Source organism: Manis pentadactyla, chromosome 7 (genome assembly GCF_030020395.1).
Source record: "Manis pentadactyla isolate mManPen7 chromosome 7, mManPen7.hap1, whole genome shotgun sequence".
In the NCBI taxonomy this organism is placed as follows: Eukaryota; Metazoa; Chordata; class Mammalia; order Pholidota; family Manidae; genus Manis; species Manis pentadactyla.
In genome coordinates, this window is record NC_080025.1 from 75792419 (window position 1) to 75812433 (window position 20015).

The 20015-nt window shown below is 36.3% G+C and overlaps 1 protein-coding gene and 1 long non-coding RNA gene across 2 annotated transcripts in view; one reads left to right on the forward strand and one right to left on the reverse strand.

Annotated features, from left to right (window-relative positions):
• The window catches only part of LOC130684281 (uncharacterized), a 98908-nt gene that overhangs the window by 60579 nt on the left and 18314 nt on the right, over positions 1-20015 (forward strand). The window lies entirely within an intron of this gene.
• The window catches only part of LRRD1 (leucine rich repeats and death domain containing 1), a 39772-nt gene that overhangs the window by 1145 nt on the left and 18612 nt on the right, over positions 1-20015 (reverse strand). Inside the window, exon 3 of the mRNA XM_036879241.2 lies at positions 655-816. Within this exon, the coding sequence (XP_036735136.2) occupies positions 655-816 (162 nt within the window). The remainder of the gene's footprint in view (positions 1-654; positions 817-20015) is intronic.

Genomic DNA, 20015 nt, shown 5'->3' on the forward strand with positions numbered 1-20015 from the left:
TATTATAGGCAATTTCAAAGTGACTTTCAGACCCTCTGATTATTTCAGGAATTTAACTCATTCCTTCAATTCTGGCTTTTTAGTGTGCTTCTTTATGTACCATCTTAAGAAACCATGTACACATCTCCATCTGGTTCAATGGAAGGTCATTTAAAGAAAATGAACCTGTTCTCTGAAATAATCAGGGACAACCAATGGAACACTTACAGACAGAGAATGAAGACTGCCCAGGAATTGCAGATAGGTGATCATAGTGGGCCAAAACTTGACCAGTATAAGAAAGGATCTATGGATTTCCTTCAAGGCCAGATACAACTTTTAGAACTACATATGGTGATACAGATCAGAAGTGATGAAGAAATCTGTTTGTGGATTCTCTGAGTCTGGTTACAACCATTATGAAAAACCTACTGAAAGGCATTGAGGCCAATAGGTGGGAACAGCCCACCCTTCACAAGGATTTGCCTATTTCAATGGTTCCATTTATATGGATCCAGATTTAATAGTCTGAATTATTAAAATAAACCCCCAACCTTCAGAAAAGGGAAGATAATAAAAGATTTTAAGTCTCAGCCAGATTGAAAACCTCTAATTAAACTATCTTTTAATTTACAGATAAAAAAATGACTTGTAAGCTAGTCAGTAATCACCTACCATCTCTTTCATCTGCCCTCTGTAGATAGTGTACAATAGTACACAATTGTTTTCCTTTACAGATTTCCATTGGGGGTCTCAGCAATGGGTTATCATCAAAATTTATCTCCTTTAATGAAAAAAGTTTGCTGATACCACTAGGCAGAGCTGTCAGATTATTTCCTAGAATAAAAAAATTATAATTGAATTATACCATTCTTATAATTATAAAGAAAACTATAGAGACAAATAACCACTATGTGTGGGGCACATGCTGTGTCTCTCTGAAAGTATACCAGAGGACTCTCACATTGCTGACAAATCATAAGTTCTTACTGTTGTCCACCTGCTAGGGGTAAAAAGGAGGAAGAATAAAAACAGAATGTGTTTCCTTTCTCTCACAGACGATGGCAAAACAAGATAGGAGGCTCCCTCTTATAATGCAGGAAAGGACTTTACAGAGTAGATGTGATGGTAATTTTTTAAATAAACTTTTTATTTGATAATAATTTCAGATATAGCAGAAAACTTGTAGAAATTATAGAGAGTTCCTGTATAGAGAGTTCTCGTCCAGTTTTAGTTTCCCCTAATGTTGTCTTCTCACATTATCATATTACATTTGTCAAATCCAAGAAACATTGATAGATTACTATTAAATAAACTTTGGACATTTTTGGATTTCATTAGTTTTTCCATCAATGGCCTTTTTCTGTTCCAGAATGCATTCCACAATAGCACATTGTATACAGTTATGTCTTTTTAGTCTTCTCTGGTCTGTGATAGTTTCTTAGTCTTCCAATGTTTTCTGATCTTGACAATTTTGAGTAGTACTTATTAGGCATTTTGTAGAATTATTCTTAATTTGAGTTTGTCCAACATATTTTCTCATGATGAGACAGGTGTTTTAGGATTTTGGAAAGAATGCCAGAGAGGTAAAGTGCTCTTATCACATCACATCATGGGTACCTGATACCCATGTGACATCTCTAGCAATGTTAAACTTGATCCCTTGGCTAAAATATTGTCTGCCAGGCTTCTTCAATATGTTCCAAACCTACTTTAATCCAATATAAACCTGACATAAAAAGTAAAACTGTGGTAACTGACAAAGTAAGAATTTGTAATCATTTAGAGAGGGAACTGGCCTAAAGTTTGCCTTTATATGATTTATATGTTTATAGTTATTTATAGCTATAAATAAAGGTACCTGTTCCTTGTAGTGAAGAAAGGTATTTAGAAATCAATATCTGGGTACTTGTTCTGCTCATTGCTTCTGATATATATATATATATATCAGACATACATTCTAATGTGTATATATATATATATACACACACACATGCACAAGTACACACACACATGTACATATATATGGGGTTTCAGAGTATATATTATAAACCCATAATTGTATCTCTATATATGTATAATATATGTTATAAATCTTAATATGTAATATTTAGGGTCTAGTTTCTTTAACTTATTCTAATGCATTTTAGATTTGTTGATGTACAGTTTGTTCCTTTTTGTTAATGAGAAGTATTCCATTATATGGAAGTATATAATTTATCCATTCACTAGATAAAGGACATATGGGATGATTCCACTTTTTGGTGATCACAAAAAAGCCACTACATATATTTGCACTCAGTGTTTTAATTGCATGTAAGTTTTCATTTCACTTAAAATGAAGTGTACTTCGAGGATGATCAGTGGGTTGTATACCATGATCATGGTAAATGTATTTATAACTTTAGATGAAATTACCACTTTATCTCTATAAAACTAGCAATTTTCCTGAGGGGTTGTTCCATTTTGCATTCCTATCATCAAAATATCAGAGTTGCAGTTATTCCATATTTCAACAGCTTGTGATATTGTCAGATTTTAATTTTAGCTATTCTAATAGCAAGATCTCATTGTAGGTTTAATTTGCATATTTCTAACGATTAATTATTTGAGCATATTTTCTCTTGCTTCTCTGCCAATCATATGCATTCTTTGTAAAGTATCTGTTCAAAATTTATACCAATTTTTTTGTGTTAACTTCTTAATTTTGAGTCTTGAGTTACTTTTTATGTATTCAGCAAATATTTTCTTCTAGTTTGTGCTTTTTATTTTCATTCTTTCAACAATTACTTTTGAGGGGCAGAAGTTTCTAATTTTGATGAAGTCCAATTTATCAATTTTTTGGATTGTGATTTTAGTGTATAAGAAATCTTTGCCGAAGTTAGAAAGATTTTCTTCTATGATTTTATCTAGTAGTGTTTTATGGTTTTAGCTTTTATGTTTAGGTCTGTGATTCACTTTGAGTTGAATTTTTATATGATATGCAGTATGGATCAAAGTGTGTGTGTGTGTGTGTGTGTGTGTGTGTGTGTGTGTGTGTGTGTGTGTGTGTGTGAATTGTTGCTGTTTGTTTTGTTTTTTGGCTTGTGGATGTCCAGTTTTTCCAGCACCATTTGTTGAAAATACTGTCTTTCTCCATTGGAATACCTTTGTACATTTGTCAAAAATCAATTGATCATATATATGTGAGTGTATTTCTAGACTCTGCTGTGTTCCATTGATCTATATGACTATCATTTTGCCAATACTAAACTGTTTTCACTACTGTAGCTTTGCACAAATTGTAAAATGTGATACTCTGAGTCCTCCAACTTTGTTCTTTTTCAAAACGAATTTGGCTACTCTAGTTGCTTTGCCTTTTATATAAATTTTAGTTAACTTACTGTTTTCTAGAATAAAAATTTGCTGGGATGTTTTTGGAATTGAGTTGAACTTAGAGATAAGATGGAGAGGGCTGACATACTAACCATATTGAGTGTTCCAATTTATGAACACTATATATATATATATCTCTCTCTATATATATCTCCACTTATTTAGGTCTTTTGTGAGTCATTTTATCTATATCTGTAGTTTTCAGCAAACAGACCTTACATATACTTTGTTAAATTTATACCTGTTTTATATTTTTTAATATTCAATTTCCAGTCATGTGTTACTAATATGCAATTACTAAAATACAATTAAGTTTTGTATACGGCAATCTTGCTAAATTCACTTATTATTTCCAGCAGTGTTTTTTGTAGATTCTTTGGCATTTTCTACCTAGAAAATCTGTTCAAATAATCAAACAATTTTTTTCTTCTTCCTTTCCAATCTGTATACTTTTAATTTCTTTTTGTTTCCTTCTTGCACTAGTTAGGACTTCCCATATAATGTTGAAGGGGAGTGGTGAGAAAGAACAGCCTTGCTTTATTCCTGTGGAAAAGGAATTCACAGTGGGAAAGAACTAAATCCTTTACCATTGAGTATGATATTAGCTGTAGGTTTTTGCAGATTCCCTTTATCATATGGAGAAAGTTCCTTTCCATTCATTCTTTGCTGAGAAGTTTTTAAAGTTGTTGTTATGTGCTTTTTAAAATCATAAATGTGCGTTTTATTTTGCCACAGGCTTTTTGCTCTTATAAATCTAGTAAGATGTTCATATGGCTTTTCTTTAGTTTATTAACATGGTGAAACACTGATTAGTTTTTTGATGTTGTCCCAAACTTGGATTTACAGATAAAACCCACTAGGTCATAATATATTATCATTTTTTAATTGCTGGATTTGCTTTGCTTTAACTTTGTTAAGGATATTTGCATCAATGTTCATTCAGAATACTTCTCTGTAAGTTTCTTTTCTAGTAATGTCTATGTTTCATTATACTATCAGATAATGCACATCTCATATCATGAGTTGTGAAGTATTTTATCTTCAATTTTATGAAATAAGGTTTTTAAAATTAGTGTTACCTTTTAAGTACTTGGTAAAATTCACCAATGAAATCATCTGGGTATGCATCTTCCATGTATGAAAACTTTTAACTACAAATGCAATCCCTTTAATAAATTTAGGGCCATCTATCAGACTCTAATTATGCCCACCTCCTGCTGCCACCTGTGTTCTCTCCTACATTATAACAGCTTTGGTCTGTGTGAGCATTAGGATAGAGCAGAAGGGATATATCATTTTCTTTTGTTTTGGTAGCTTTTGATTTTTTAAAGAGCTTTTTTGGGTTCATAGCAAAATTAAGTGGAGTGTACAGAGATTTCCTGTAGATGTGCATAGCTCCACCCATTATCACAACATTAGAATTTTAGAGACACTTTTGCCTGCCATTTTCTTCTCTCAGTCTCTGGTATATTTCAAGGGACTAAAGCCTGCTACCAATAGCCAAATAAAGAAGCTTTGAAGCAAATAATCTCGCCCCAATCAAGCCCGACTGCAACCCAGTTAGTAGGCTGGTTGCAGTCTCATACAAGACCATGAGATGGAACAAGTCAGTTAAACTCCTCAGGTTCCTGATCCTCAGAAACTGTGCAAATAAATGTTTACTAATTTAAGAAGCTCAATTTTATGGAAATTTGTGAAACAACAATAGACTAATGTAACAGTTAATGGCTAAAAGTCATGAACTGAGATATGGATCTGCCTGCTGCAGGGAAAGAGTTTGTATTTTTAGTCCAGCCAATTATAGTGCTGATGAAACAACATCAATAACAAATGACAACATTCTTTGGAGAGAAATAGAAGGCATTATAGAGCCCAGGATTCAAAACAAAGTAAAAAGCAAATGCAGCTCACTCCCAAAAGAAAAAATGACTCAATTGTTATAATTAACATACAAGAATTTTAAGCAGCTAATGAAACTATGCCCAACAATGTAAACATGTAGGTATGCTCATAATGAATTAAAAAAAGGAATAATAGAAACCTAGAAAAAATGGACAACTTCCTAGAAAAATACAACCTTCCAAGACTGACCAAGGAAGAAACAGAAAATCTAAACAGACCAATTACCAGCAATGAAATTGAATCAGTAATCAAAACACTACCCAAGAACAAAACCCCCCAACCAGATAGATTCAGCACTGAATTTTATCAGACATATAGAGAAGACATAATACCCATTCTCTGTAAAGTTTTACAAAACACAGAAGAGGAGGGGATACATCCTAACTCATTCTATGAAGCCAGCATCACTGTAATACCAAAACCAGCCAAACATCCCACCAAAAAAGAAAATTACAGACCAATATCCCTGATGAATATAGATGCAAAAATACTCAACAAAATATTGGCAAACCGAATTCAAAAATACATGAAGAGGATCATACACCATGATCAAGTGGGATTTATCTCAGGGATGCAAGGATGGTCAAAAATCCATCAACATCATCCAACACATCAACAAAAAGAACAAAAACCACATGATCATCTCCGTAGACGTTCAAAAAGCATTTGACAAAATTCAACATCCATACATGACAAAAATTCTCAACAAAATGGGTATAGAGGGCAAGTACCTCAACATAATAAAGGCCATATACGACAAACCCACAGCCAACATTATGAGTGAGAAGCTGAAAGCTTTTCACCTAAGATGAAGAACAAGACAGGATGCCCACTCTCCCCACTTTTATTCAACATAGACTGAAGGTCCTAACCACGGCAATCAGATAACACAAAGAACTAAAAGGCATCCAGATTGGTAAGGAAGAAGTTAAACTGTCACTGTTTGCAGATGACATGATATTGTACGATAAAAAAACCCTACAGGCTCCAGTCCAAAACTACTATAACTAATAACTGAATTCAGTGAAGTTGCAAGATACAAAATTAATACACAGAAATCTGTTGCTTTCCTATACACTAACAATGAACTAGCAGAAAGAGAAATCAGAAAAACAATTCCATTCACAATTGCATCAAAAATAATAGAATTACTAGGAATAAACCTAACCAAGTAAGTGAAAGACCTATATCTTGAAAACTACAAGAAACTCATGAGAGAAATTAGATACCAATAAATGGAAATCCATACCGTGTTCATGGATAGGAACAATTAATATTGTCAAAATGGCCATCCTGCCTAAAGCAATCTACAGAAGCAATGCAATCTCTATCAAAATACCAATAGCATTCTTCACGAACTAGGGCAAATAGTTCTAAAATTCATATGAAACTAAAAATGATCCAGAATAGCCAAGCCAATCCTGAGTAAGAAGAATAAAGCTGGGGTAATTATGCTCCCCAACTTCAAGCTCTACTACAAAGCCATAGTAATCAAGACAATTTAATACTGGCATATGAATAGGGCCACAACCAGTGGAAACAGAATAGAGAGTACAGATATAAACTCATACATGTACAGTCAATTAATATATGATAAAGGAGCCATGGACATACAGTGGGGAAATGACAGCCTCTTCAACAGCTGGTGTTGGCAAAACTGGACAGCTACATGTAAGAGAATCAAACTGGATCATTGTCTAACCCTATACACAAAAGTGAATTTGAAATGGATCAAAGACCTGAATGTAAGTCATGAAACCATAAAACTCTTAGAAAAAAACATAGGCAAAAATATCTTGGACATAAACATGAGCAACTTCTTCATGAACATATCTCCCAGGCAAGGTAAACAAAAGCAAAAATGAACAAGTGGGATTATATCAAGCTGAAAAGCTTCTGTACAGCAAAAGACACCATCAATAGAACAATAAGGTATCCTACAGTATGGGAGAATGTATCCATAAATGACAGATCTGATAAAGGGTCGGCATCCAAAATATATAAAGAGCTCATGCACCTCAACAAAAAAAGCATATAATCCAATTAAAAAATGGGCACAGGATCTGAACAGACACTTCTCCAAAGAAGAAATTCAGATGACCAACAGACACATGAAAAGATGCTCCACATTGCTTGTCATCAGAGAAATGCAAATGAAAACCACAATGAGATATCACCTCACACCAGTAAGGATTGCACCATCCAAAAGACAAACAACAAAAATGTTGGCGAGGATGTGGAGAAAGGGGAACCCTCCTACACTGCCTGTGAGAATGTAAATTAGTTCAACCATTGTGGAAAGCAGTATGGAGGTTCCTCAAAAAGCTCAAAATAGAAACGCCATTTGACCCAGGAATTCCACTCCTAGGAATTTACCCTAAGAATGCAGGAGCCCAGTTTGAAAAAGACATATGCACCCCTATATTTATCGCAGAACTACTTACAGTAGCCAAGAAATGGAAGCAACCTATGTGTCCATCAGTAGATGAATGGATAAAGAAGATGTGGTACATATACACAATGGAATATTATTCAGCCATAAGAAGAAATTCTACCATTTGCAACACCATGGATGGAGCTAGAGGTTATGCTCAGTGAAATAAGCCAGGCAGAAAAAGACAAGTATCACATGATTTCACTCATCTGTGGAGTATAAGCACAAAGAAAAAAACTGAAGGAACAAAACAGCAGCAGACTCACAGAACCCAAGAATGGACTAACAGTTACCTAAGGGAAAGGGACAAGGGAGGATGGGTGGGAAGGGAGGGATAAAGGGAAAAAAAAAAAGAAGGGGCATTCCTATTAGCAGACATAATGTCGAGGGGTACACAGGGAGGGCTGTACAACACAGAGAAGACAAGTAGTGATGCTATGGCATCTTACTATGCTATGGACAGTGACTGTAATGGGTATGTGGGAGGAACTTAGTGATGAGGGGAGTCTAGTAAATAGTGTTCCTCATGTAATTGTAGATTAATGATACCAAAATAAATAAATAAATAAATAAATAAATAAATAAATAAATAAATAAATAAAATTAATCTTAGGCCAGAAATAGAAACTGTAAAAAAAGGAAGTAGAAATTATAGAACTAAAAAATACACTACCTATAGTAAAAAATTAGCTGGATGGACTTAACAGCAAAATAGAAAATGATAGACAAATCAGTGAACTTGAAGACAGATCATTAGATTCCCAAAGCTCTGCACACACATACAGCTGTAGGGATTTGTAGGACAACATGAAATGGTAATTGAGTCTCAGAAGGAGAGAAATGGAGCAGAAAAAATATTGAGGAAATAATGGCTAAAATATCCACTAATTTGGTAAAATACATATACAGACAAGGTCAGTGAAATCCATACAGTATAGTTACACACAAAAAAATACCTAGGGTGGATGTCACAGAAAATTCAGAGTAGGACTCTCAAAGAATTGACCCCCCCACAGAAATAGTTATAAGCTGGAAAAGACTCATAGAGTCAGATATTTCAGAGTTCTGGAATTTAATCCAAATTTTATAATAACCAGAAATCAATTCAGAAAAAGGCAGCAGTTGTTTTGGTAAGAGGGCACTATGGCCTTTTCACTCATCTCCCTACCATCCTCGATTTCACACTGTGGAAGTAGCACCTATGGGAATGGCAGCCCACATTCCCAGTGCACCTTACTGATGCCAGAAAGCTAATGTGTACCTTCTGCTTAAAATACTGTGGTTTTGCATTTTGACCTATCTGGTGGTCCCCCAAGGGGCTGGCACAGAGGGTGACATGTGTTGATCCTACCACGCAGGCTGGAACTGCTTTCCTGGTGGCAGTTGTTGTAACCTTTAAAGACTTACATGTCTATGCCTATATAGGGCAAAGGACAGCAGAGAGGGAAGGAGTAAACATCCAAAAGCCCAGTAAGGAAGAGGCTAAGGAGGAAGTTTTTGGGGGAAATAAGGGCTCATAAAGGCTACAGTGTATTCTGGGGAAAAATGGGGCTCAATAGTCATGCCAGGATTGGAGTGCTCAGAAGAGAACCAAGAGAATCCAAGGCTTGCACCTATGGTGGATTTCTATAAGCAGGAGAAGACAACTAAGGCAGAGTTGTAGGTGGCCTGGTTCACCATTGAAGTGCCCCCGCAGATCTAAGCTACAAGGGTTAGGAAAGTAGTATTTGTGTGTGTGTGTGTGTGTGTGTGTGTGTGTGTGTGTACTGTGTGTGTGTGTGTATGTCCTCAGGTATTGAAGGATGAAAAAATATGTCCATACAAATACTAACCAAAAGAGAGGTAGGATGAGAAAAAGATGGCAGAATAGGAAGGCATGGCTGAAAGCCTCCTCCTAAAAACACATAAAAGAAGAAAATACAGCAAGTACAACTACACCTGGAAAAGACCTAGGACTGGAGAACAGACCACCTACTCCTGGAGAAGAAGAGAAGACCACACAGAAAAGGGTAAAGTGGCAGAGATGTGATCGAGCAAGACCCTCTTCCCACCTCAGCCCACAGGCAGGAGAAAGAGGAACAGAGTGGGGAGTGGGTTGGAGCCCAGGAGCACTGCACATCTGGCCCTGGAGATCTGTTCTGGGTGCAAAAATCCACATTACATTGGGTTCTGGTGATTAGTGAGGCTGGACACCAGGAACAGCTGAAACGTTCTTGGAGGCTGAGACTACAGCCACTTGTGGAAGACAGGCATGATCCATTGGTCCTGAGACCCAAAGCAGAGGCAGTAGTTTGAAAGACTTGCCATCATTGGGAGGGATGCCAGAAGGGTGAGGATTGGATTGAGTTCTCTCCTCAGGAGAAAGGGCATGATACATCCCCAGATCTCCCTCAGCACAACAGTTCTGGAACTCTTGGGAGACCCAAATGCTCCATCCCTCTAGCTTCCAGGAACCAACCCACAGGGCCCAGCAGCAGCATCACACTTTGATACCTGGCAGGCAGAGGAAGACTTGCCCAGCTTTCTTGGCCCTGTTTTAGCCTAACTGGGAGGTTCCTGCAGGAGCCAACCCCAAAAGCTCCTTCCTGTGGGTGTCCAATCCCAGTATTGTGCATCCTACCTTGCCCCAGAGCCACATACCTCATTAACCTGGCCCCAGGTTAATTAATGGCCCTGCCCACTCGATTATCCCTTCAGCCCTGCCATTGCAGCAGGGTAGGCAGATGGCACCCCCACCCACAAGGATTCCAGCAGAGGCATCTGCTCAGATCACAAAGCAGCTGATGCAAACTGCCTGCACAGACTCAGACCACTATGGAAGACAGGTGGAAAGGTGGTCCCACCCAATGCACACCAACAACACCAGGGGCTCCCACAAAGAAGAACCAGGCACTGGAGAGTAAAGATCTTGAACTTGTGGACACCATAGCACACCTCCTTCATAAAGCTATTACTCTATAAGCCAGGAAGCATAGCAGAGCCATCTAATACAAAGGAAGAAACACATAAACTCTGCCAAAATGAGAAGGCAGAGGATATGTTCCAAACAAAACTACAGGACAGGAACCAGAAAGAGAGCTAATTGAAATGGTGATCACCAATCTTCTTGATAAAGATTTTAAAGTAAAAGTCATAAACATGTTTGCTAATTTACAAAATTCAAGATCTCAGGGAAGACTTCAACAAAGAAACAGAAGAACTAAAAAAGAGCTACTCAGAGCTGAAGAGTACATACAATGGAGGGACTGAAGAGTAGGTTGCTGCAGGTAGAGGAGGTGGTCAATGAAATGGAAATTAGAGAATAAGAACACAACAAAGGTGAGGAACAGAGAGAAAAAAGTATCTCTAGGAATGAAAGAATGATAATAGAGCTATGTGACCAATCCAAGTGAAATAATATTTGCATTATAGGGGTATGAGAAGAAGAAGAAGAGAGAGACAAAGGAACAGAAAGTCTGTTTAAGGAAATAATTTTCAAAAACTTTCCCAATCTAGGGAAGGAAATGGAAATGTAGATCATGGAAGCAGAGAGAGCCCCTAACAAAAGGAACTCCCAGGAAGACAACATGTAAGACATATAATGATTAAAATAACAAAAATCAAGGGTAATGAGAGAGGATTTGCAAGCAGCCATAGAGAGAAAAAAGATTACTAATAAAGGAAGCCCCATCAGACTATGAGCAGACTTCTCAGCAGAAACTTTACAGGCCAGAAAGGAGTGGCATGAAATATTTAATGTATTGAAACAGGAGGACATCCAACCAAGAATTCTCTACCAGGCAAGATTATCATTTAAATTTGAAGCAGGGATTAAACAACCAGATAAACATAAATTGAAAGAATTCACCACAACTAAGCCAGTTTTACAAGATATGTCAAAGGGACTGCTCTAGATGCAAATGCTCCTAAGGCTAAATAGCTTTCACCAAGGATAATAAACTCACAGTAAAGGTAGTAGACAAATTAATTATGAAGCAAGAACAAAATTAAAACAAAAGAAGTAAAATCAACTATACACAAAACCAGTCAAGGGATACACAAAAAGTGTAGATTATTACATCTAGTACATAAAGTGTGGAGGAAGAAGAAGGGAGAAAAAAGTACCTTTAGATTGTGTTTGATAGAGTAATCATCACCTTAATATAGACTGTTATATAGCAAGGAAGCTATCCTTGAAGCTTTGGTAACCACAAAATTAAAGCCTGCAATAGAGTCACAAAAAAATTTTTAAAAGAAATCCAATCACAACACTAAAGAAAACCATCAAATAACAAAGGTATAAGAGAAGAAGAAAAGAATGGAGAGGAGCTATAAAAACAACCAGAAAACAATAAAATGGCAATAAGTACATACTATCAACAATTACCTTAAATGTAAATGGATGGAATGCACCAACCAAAAGACACAGACTGGCAGAATGGATAAGAAATAAGACCCATCTACATGCTGCCTACAAGAGACTCACTTAAAACCAAAGACATACACAGATGAAAAGGATGATTAGAAAATGACATGAGTGTACATTAATAACACATCAATTAGAAAACATTAGGTGCATTCATATAAAGTAAATTAACCCTTAAAAAGTAAAGAAATGGAAAAAGATATTTCATGCCAATAGGGGAGAAAAAAAGCAGGAGTAGCAGTACTTATATCAGACAAAATAGATTTCAAAACAAAGTAACAAGAGACAAAAAAGGACATAACAATGATAAAGGGCTCAGTCCAACAAGAGGATATAATCAATATAAATATCTATGCACCCAACATAGGAGAATCTAAATATATAAAACAAGTACTAGCAGAATTAAAGACGGAAGTAGAGTGCAACACATTCATTTTAGGAGACTTTAACACACAACTCACATCAATAGATCAACCAGACAGAAAATAATTAAAGAAACAGAGGCACTGAACAATGCATTAGATCTCATGGATTTAACAGATATCTACAGAACATTCCACCCAAAAGCAACAGGACACACAATGTTCTCAAGTGTACGAGAAATGTTCTCAAGAATAGATCAAATAGTAGGCCACAAAAAGAGCCTCAGTAAATTAAAAGAGATTGAAATTGTACCAAGCAGCTTTTAAGACCACAATGGTATAAAACTAGAAATAAATTACACAAAACAAAAAATCCTACACACACATGGAGGCTAAACAACATGCTACTGAATAATCAAAGGATCAGTAAACAAATTAAAACATAAATCAAACAATACATGGACACAAATGTGGGATGCTGTGAAGGCAGTTCTAACAGTTACCTCAAGAAACAAGAACAATCCCAAATAGTCTAAACTCACAATTAAAGAAACTTGAAAAAGAAGAACAAATGAAGCCCAGAGTTAGAAGAAGGAAGGACATAATAAAGATCAGAGCAGAAATAAATAAAATAGAGAAGAATAAAATAATTGAAAAATAAATATCAATGAAACCAGGAACCGGTTCTTCGAGAAAATAAATAAAATAGATAAACACTAGCCAAACTTATCAAGAAAAAAAAGAGTACACACATAAACAAAATTATAAATGAAGAAGAAATAATCACAATGGATACCACAGAAATACAAATAATTATTAGAGAATACTATGAAAAATTGTGTGCCATTAAATTGGACAACCTACAAGAAATGGACAACTTCCTAGAAAAAGAAAACCTCCAAGATTGACCCAGGAAGAAACGGAAAATCTGAGCACATCAATTACCAGTAGTGAAATCAGATTGGTACTCAAAAAATTCCCAAGATAAAAAACTCTAGGTCCAGATGCCTTCACAGCTGAATTCTGCCAAACATTTAAGGAAGAGCTAATGCTCATCCTCCTTAAAGTTTTCCAAAAGTAGAACAGGAGGGAATACTCCCAAAGTCATTCTCTGAGACCAGCATCACTCTAATACCAAAACCAGATAAGGACACCACAAAAAAGAAAATTCCAGACCAATATCCCTCATGAATATAGATGCAAAAATCCTCAAAGAAATATTAGCAAATCATATGCAAAAATACATCAAAAAGATTATCCATCATGACGAAGTGGTATTTATTCCAAGGATGGAAGGATGGGCAGTATTCATAATCAATACAATACATTGCAGTAGTAAAAAGAAAGATGAAACCATATGGTCATCTCAATAGATGCTGAAAAAGCATTTGGGAAAATTCAACATCCATTCATGATCAAAACCCTCAATAAAATGGGTATAGAGGGTATGCACCTCAACATAATGAAGGCCATATACAACAAACCCACAACCAACATCATACTTAATAGCAAAAAGCTATAAAATTTTCCTCTAAGATCAGAAACAAGACTAGGATATCCACTTTCACTGCTTTTATTCAACATAGTACTGGAGGTCATAGCCACAATAATCAGACAGAACAAAGAGATAAAAGGCATCCAAACTGGTAATGAAGAAGTTAAATTGTGACTATTTACAGATGACATGATACTATATATAGAAAATCCTAGGGACTCCACCAAAAACTATTAGAACTAATAACTGAATTCAGCAAAGTTGCAGGATACAAAACAAAGAAATCTGTCACGTACCCTTATACTAACAAGGAACTAGCAGAAATAGGAATCAGGGAAACAGCTCCACTTACAATTGCATCAAAAAGAATAAAATACATAGGAATAAACCAAATCAAGAAGGTAAAAGACCTGTACTCTGAAATCAACAAGACATTCATGAAAGAAATTAAAGAAAACACCAGTAAATGGAAATCCTGTGCTCATGGACAGGAAGAATTAATATTGTCAAAATGTCCATCCTGCATAAATCAATCTACAGATTCAATGTAATCGCTATCAAAATACTAACAGCATTCCTCAATGAACTAGAAAAACTAGTTCTAAAATTCATATCAAATCACAAAATACTCTGAATAGCCAAAGCAATCCTGAGAAGGAAGAATAAAGCAGGGGGGATTTTGCTTCCCAACTTCAAGCTCTACTACAAAGTCACAGTAATCAAGACAATTTGGTACTGGAACAAGAAGAGGCCCATAGATCAATGGAATAGAATAGAGAGCCCAGATATACATATATGGCCAATTAATATACGATAAAGGAGCCGTGGATATACAGTGGGGAAATGACAGCCTCTTCAACAACTTGTGTTGACAAAACTGGATAGCCACATGTAAGAGAATGAAATTGGATTATTGTGTAACTCCATACACAAAAATAAAGTTGAAATGGATCAAAGACCTGAATGTAAGTCATGAAACTATAAAACTCTTAAAAGAAAACATAAGCACAAATCTCTTGAACATAAGCATAAGGACACATCTCCTTTGGCAAGGGAAACAAAATCAGAAATGAACAATTATGACTACATCAAACTAAAAAGCTGTATAGCAAAGGACACCATCAGTAGAACCAAAAGGCATCCTAGAGTATGGGGGAATAAATTCATAATTTATCTGGTCAGGGGTTAATATCCAAAATAGCTAAAGAACTCATATGCGTTAACACCCAAAAAACAAATAACTCAAAAAATGAGCAGGGGATCTGAACAGACACTTCTCTAAGGAGAAATACAGATGGCTAACAGGCACATGAAAAGATGCTCCACATCACTAATCATCAGGGAAATGGAAATTAAAACCACAATGAGATACCACCTCCCACCAGTTAGGATGGCCAACATCCAAAAGACAAACAACAACAAATACTGGCAAGGTTATGGACAAAGGGGTACCCTCCTACACTGTTCCTGGGTCTGCAAATTGGTGCAGCTATGCTGGAAAACAGTAATGGAGGTTCCTCAAAAAACTAAAAATGGAAATTCCATTTGGTCCAGTAATTCCACTCCTAGGAATTTACCTGAAGAATACAAGATCCCTCATTCAAAAAGACATATTCACCCCTATGTTTATCACCACACTATTTGCAATAGCCAATATATGGAAGCAACCTAAGTGTCCATCAATGATGAATGGATAAAGAGGTGGTACATATACACAATGGAATATTATTCAGCAATAAAAAGATATCGTGCCATTTGCAGCAACATGGGTGGAGCTAAAGGGTATTATGCTCAGGGAAATGAGCCAGGCAGACAAAGAAAACTCCATATTATTTCATTTATTTGTGGAGTATAAAAGGAAAGCAAAGCAGAAGGGACAAAATAGCAGTAGACCCACAAACACTGAGAAGTGACTTGTTACCAAGGGGAAGGGGTTGGGGCAGGTGGGAAGGCAGGGGTAAGGGTATAAAGGGGCACAATAGTTCACAATCACAATATAAGTTGGTCATGGGGATAGTAGTATAGCATGGAGCATATAGTCAATGACTCTGTAACATCTTTCTACATTGAAAGATAGTAATAGTAACTGCACTAGAGGGGTGAGGATTTAATAGTATGGGTAACTGTCAAACCACTGTGTTGTACAATTGAGACAAATATTAGATTTTATAGCAATGATACTTAAATTAAAAAAAGAGAGAGCTGGTATTGGCTATACTAATACCAGACAACAATTTAGGTCAAACACTGTTACAAAGGACAAAGAAGGACAGTATACTGATAAAAGGATCCATACATAAGAAGATATCACAATCAGAAATCCATACCCATGAAACAACAGAACCCCACAAAATATGAAGCAAAAATTGAGAGAATTGAAGGAAGCAATAAGGAGATGGAAAAATATATCCATGAACATGCTAACCAAAAGAGAACTTGGATAGCTATGCTAATACCACACAACATAGAAGTTTAAGTCAAACACTGTTAAAAAGGAAAAGGACAGTATATATTGATGAAAGGATTAATATGGAAGATACAACAATAATAAATATGTAAAAACCAAACAACAGAGCCCCAAAACATGCAAAAATTGACAGAATTGAAAGGAGCAGTAGTTGGATACTTTAATCTCACATTCAGTAATGAATAGAACATTTATACAAAAGTTCAGTAAGGAAATAGACTTGAACAACACTATAAAGCAACTAGACCTATCATCTGTAGAACACTACAACTAACAAGAGCAGAATACACATTCTTCTCAAATGCAAATAGAATATTCTCCAGGATAAACCATATATTAGGGCACAAAACAAGTCTCAGTAAATTAAAATTGATCAAAATAATACAGTGTATATTCTCTGACCATATGGGATGCAGCTAGCATAAGTAACAGAAGGAAAAGTTGAAAATATCCAAATTTAAACAATATGTCAAAGATGGAAGCAAAAAGAAAATTAGAAAGTCTAAAGAGATGAATGAAAATGAAAACACTACAAACTTACAGATGCAGCAAAAGTAGTGCTTAGAAAGAACTGTATATCTGGAAATATCAACACTGTAAAAGAAGAAATAATTTAAATCAATACTTTAGCTTTATACCTAAATGAACTAGCAAAAGATGAGCAAACTAAAGCCAAAGCTATCAGAAGGATGAAATCATAAAAATTAGAACAGATATAAATGAAATAGAGACTAGAAAAACAATATAATCAATAATACCAAAAGTTGGTTCTTTGAAAAGATCAACAAAATTCACAAATCCTTACCTAGATGGATTTAGAAAAAGACAAAATTCAAATTACAAAGGTCAAAGATGAAAATGGATGCTAGTACTGATTCTAGAGAAATAAATAATTATAGAATACTATGAAAAATATGATGGACACTAAGGAACCTGGATGAAATGAACAAATTCGTAGAAATGCAAAACCTACCAAGACTAAATGACAGAGAAATAGAAAATATGAATAGACCCAAACTAGTAAGGAAACTGAATCAGTAACCATTTATCTCCCGACAAAGATAATCCCTGAACTTGATGGCTTCACTGGTGAATTCTATCAAACATTGAAAGAAGAGCTAATACCAATATTTCTTAAACTTTTCCAAAAAAACTGAAGAGTACAGAATACTTCCTAAGTCATTCTGTGAGTCCGGCGTTACCCTCATACCAAAGCCAGAAAAAGACACTACAAGAAAAGAAAATTACAGACCAACATCCTTTATGAAAAAAAACTCCAACAAACTACTAGCAAACCTAATCCAACAAAATATTAAAAGGGTTACACACCATGACCAGGTGGGAAATATCTTGGAATGTGAGGGTGGTTGAATTAGTGTAATACATGACATCAAGAGTAATAAGGAGAAAATTCCCACATGATTATCTCCATTGATTGAAAAATGCCATTTGATGAAGTTTAACAAAGGACTTAAATAGACATTTCTCCAAAAAATATATCAGATGGCCAAGAAGCACCTGAAAAGATGCTCAACATCATAAAACGTTAGGGAAATGCAAATCAAAACCACAGTGAGATCACTTTAAATCCACTAGCACGACTATAATCCAAGAAACATAAAATAACAGATGTTGATGAGAATATGGAGAAATTGCAATCCTTGTACATTGCTGGTAGGAATGTAAAATGGTTCCACCTCTATTGAAAATGGTTTGACAGTTCCTTGAAAAGTTAAATAGAAATACCATATGACATAGGAATTCTATCTCTAAAATTCTTTTAAAATTATAAGATGGATCTATTTTTAATTTAATTTTTTGAGGGTTTATGTACTTTTTTTGGTATGTGTATCATACTTCAGTAAAAAGTGTTTTTAAAAAACTTGCAGTCACAAAGGGAAAATAGAGACAAAGAGAGAGGTTAACGGTAGGAGTCCTCTCAGAGGCTGTTAATTAGTCCAGCAGTGAGAGCCATGGTGATATTCAAAATATATAACAACTGGTTTGGCACAGGCACTGACCAGCAGAATTGATTCCAGCTTTAAACAAAGATACAATCATACTGTTATAACTAGTTGTCCTGCAGATAGGAAATGACGAAAGCCTGCACAGTGGCATTATCAATGCAGATCTACAGAAAGAACTGTGAGGAAAGAGAGAATTGTTCATCTCCCTAGAGAAAACCACAAGCAGCTGACTTGTCATTGTACTTTCATTTGTTATTTGGCTCATTGGAGGAGAGATGCTAACATCTGTTAAAAACCTCTACCACAAAAGAGGCTTAAAGATGGCAGCATGAGAGGTGAGACAGAAACCCCCTCCCCATGCCACATATAATATGAAAATATAGTAAATACATCTAATCCTGAAAGAGCAACAGGAAAGAAGGCTGCAGCAGACTTCTTATACCTGGGGAAAACAGCAGATCTCCAGGAAAAGGGTAAAGTACCAAAGCTATGATCTGGAGGGACCCAAGCCCTTTCCCCACCCCAGATCACCAGAGGGAGGATGAGAAACAGAGCAGGGAGGGGGTGAAGGCCTAGGACTGCTCAACATCCATCCCTGGAGATCTCCTCTAAGAGCACAAACCTACATTACATGCTGTTCTGGAGATTAGTGGAGTTGGAAAGCTCGGACAGGTGGAATACTTGGAAAGACTGAGATTGCAGCCACTTGTGGAAAACACATATCCACAACTGGCTGCTCGGGACAAAAGAAAGGCAGGCAGCCTGAGATACTTCCTAACAACAAGAGGGCAGCTAAAAGGGTGAAGATTACACAGAGCTTGCAGCTCAGAGAAAGGACAGGTGGACAAAATTTTTCAGACGCACTCTGACCAGCAGGTTGGGAACTTTCAGGAGCTTCAGATGCTCCATCCCCCTGGCTGACTATGCAGCTATGAGGGCCCCAACTGTGATAAATAGCCTGTTGTGCCTTTCTCCTGGCTGGCACCAGCTCACAAATCAGCTACCCCTGCAATTGCACCATGCCAGCTAGAGGGCAGCTGTGCCTATGGCAGCTACAAGTGCAAAGCATACAGACTCCTCCCTGTGCACTTGGCCTACTGGCTCTGGCAGTGGAGGCAGGTACTGCAGCCGGGAAGGAGGAAAGAGCTCTTTGCTCCAGAGAGGGAACAGAGGTGCTCACCTGCAACCCACGCCATTGCTCCAGAGAATAGAGCTTCTGGGCACTAGAGGGCACCACCTACAAATATGAAACGTTAAAGGAACTTAGTTCAAACCAAAATCGCCCCAGCACCAGAAAGAGGGTCAAGTGAAAAGGAACTAATCAATCTTCCTGAGATTTCAAAATAAAAATCATAGACATGCTCACAGTGCTACATTAAAATATTCAAGAACTTGGGACAAATTCAAGATTGAGGTACAAATATTGAAGAAAACAGTATCTGAAGAGAAACATAAAATGGAGGGACTTAAAAGCAGATTAGATGAAGTAGAGGATATGGTAAATTAAATAGAAATTATCAAAACAGGAATACAAAGAAGCTGAGGCATAAAGAGAGAAAAAGATCTCTAGGAATGAAAGACTATTGAGAGAACTGTGCGACCAATGAAAACAGAACAATATTCACATTA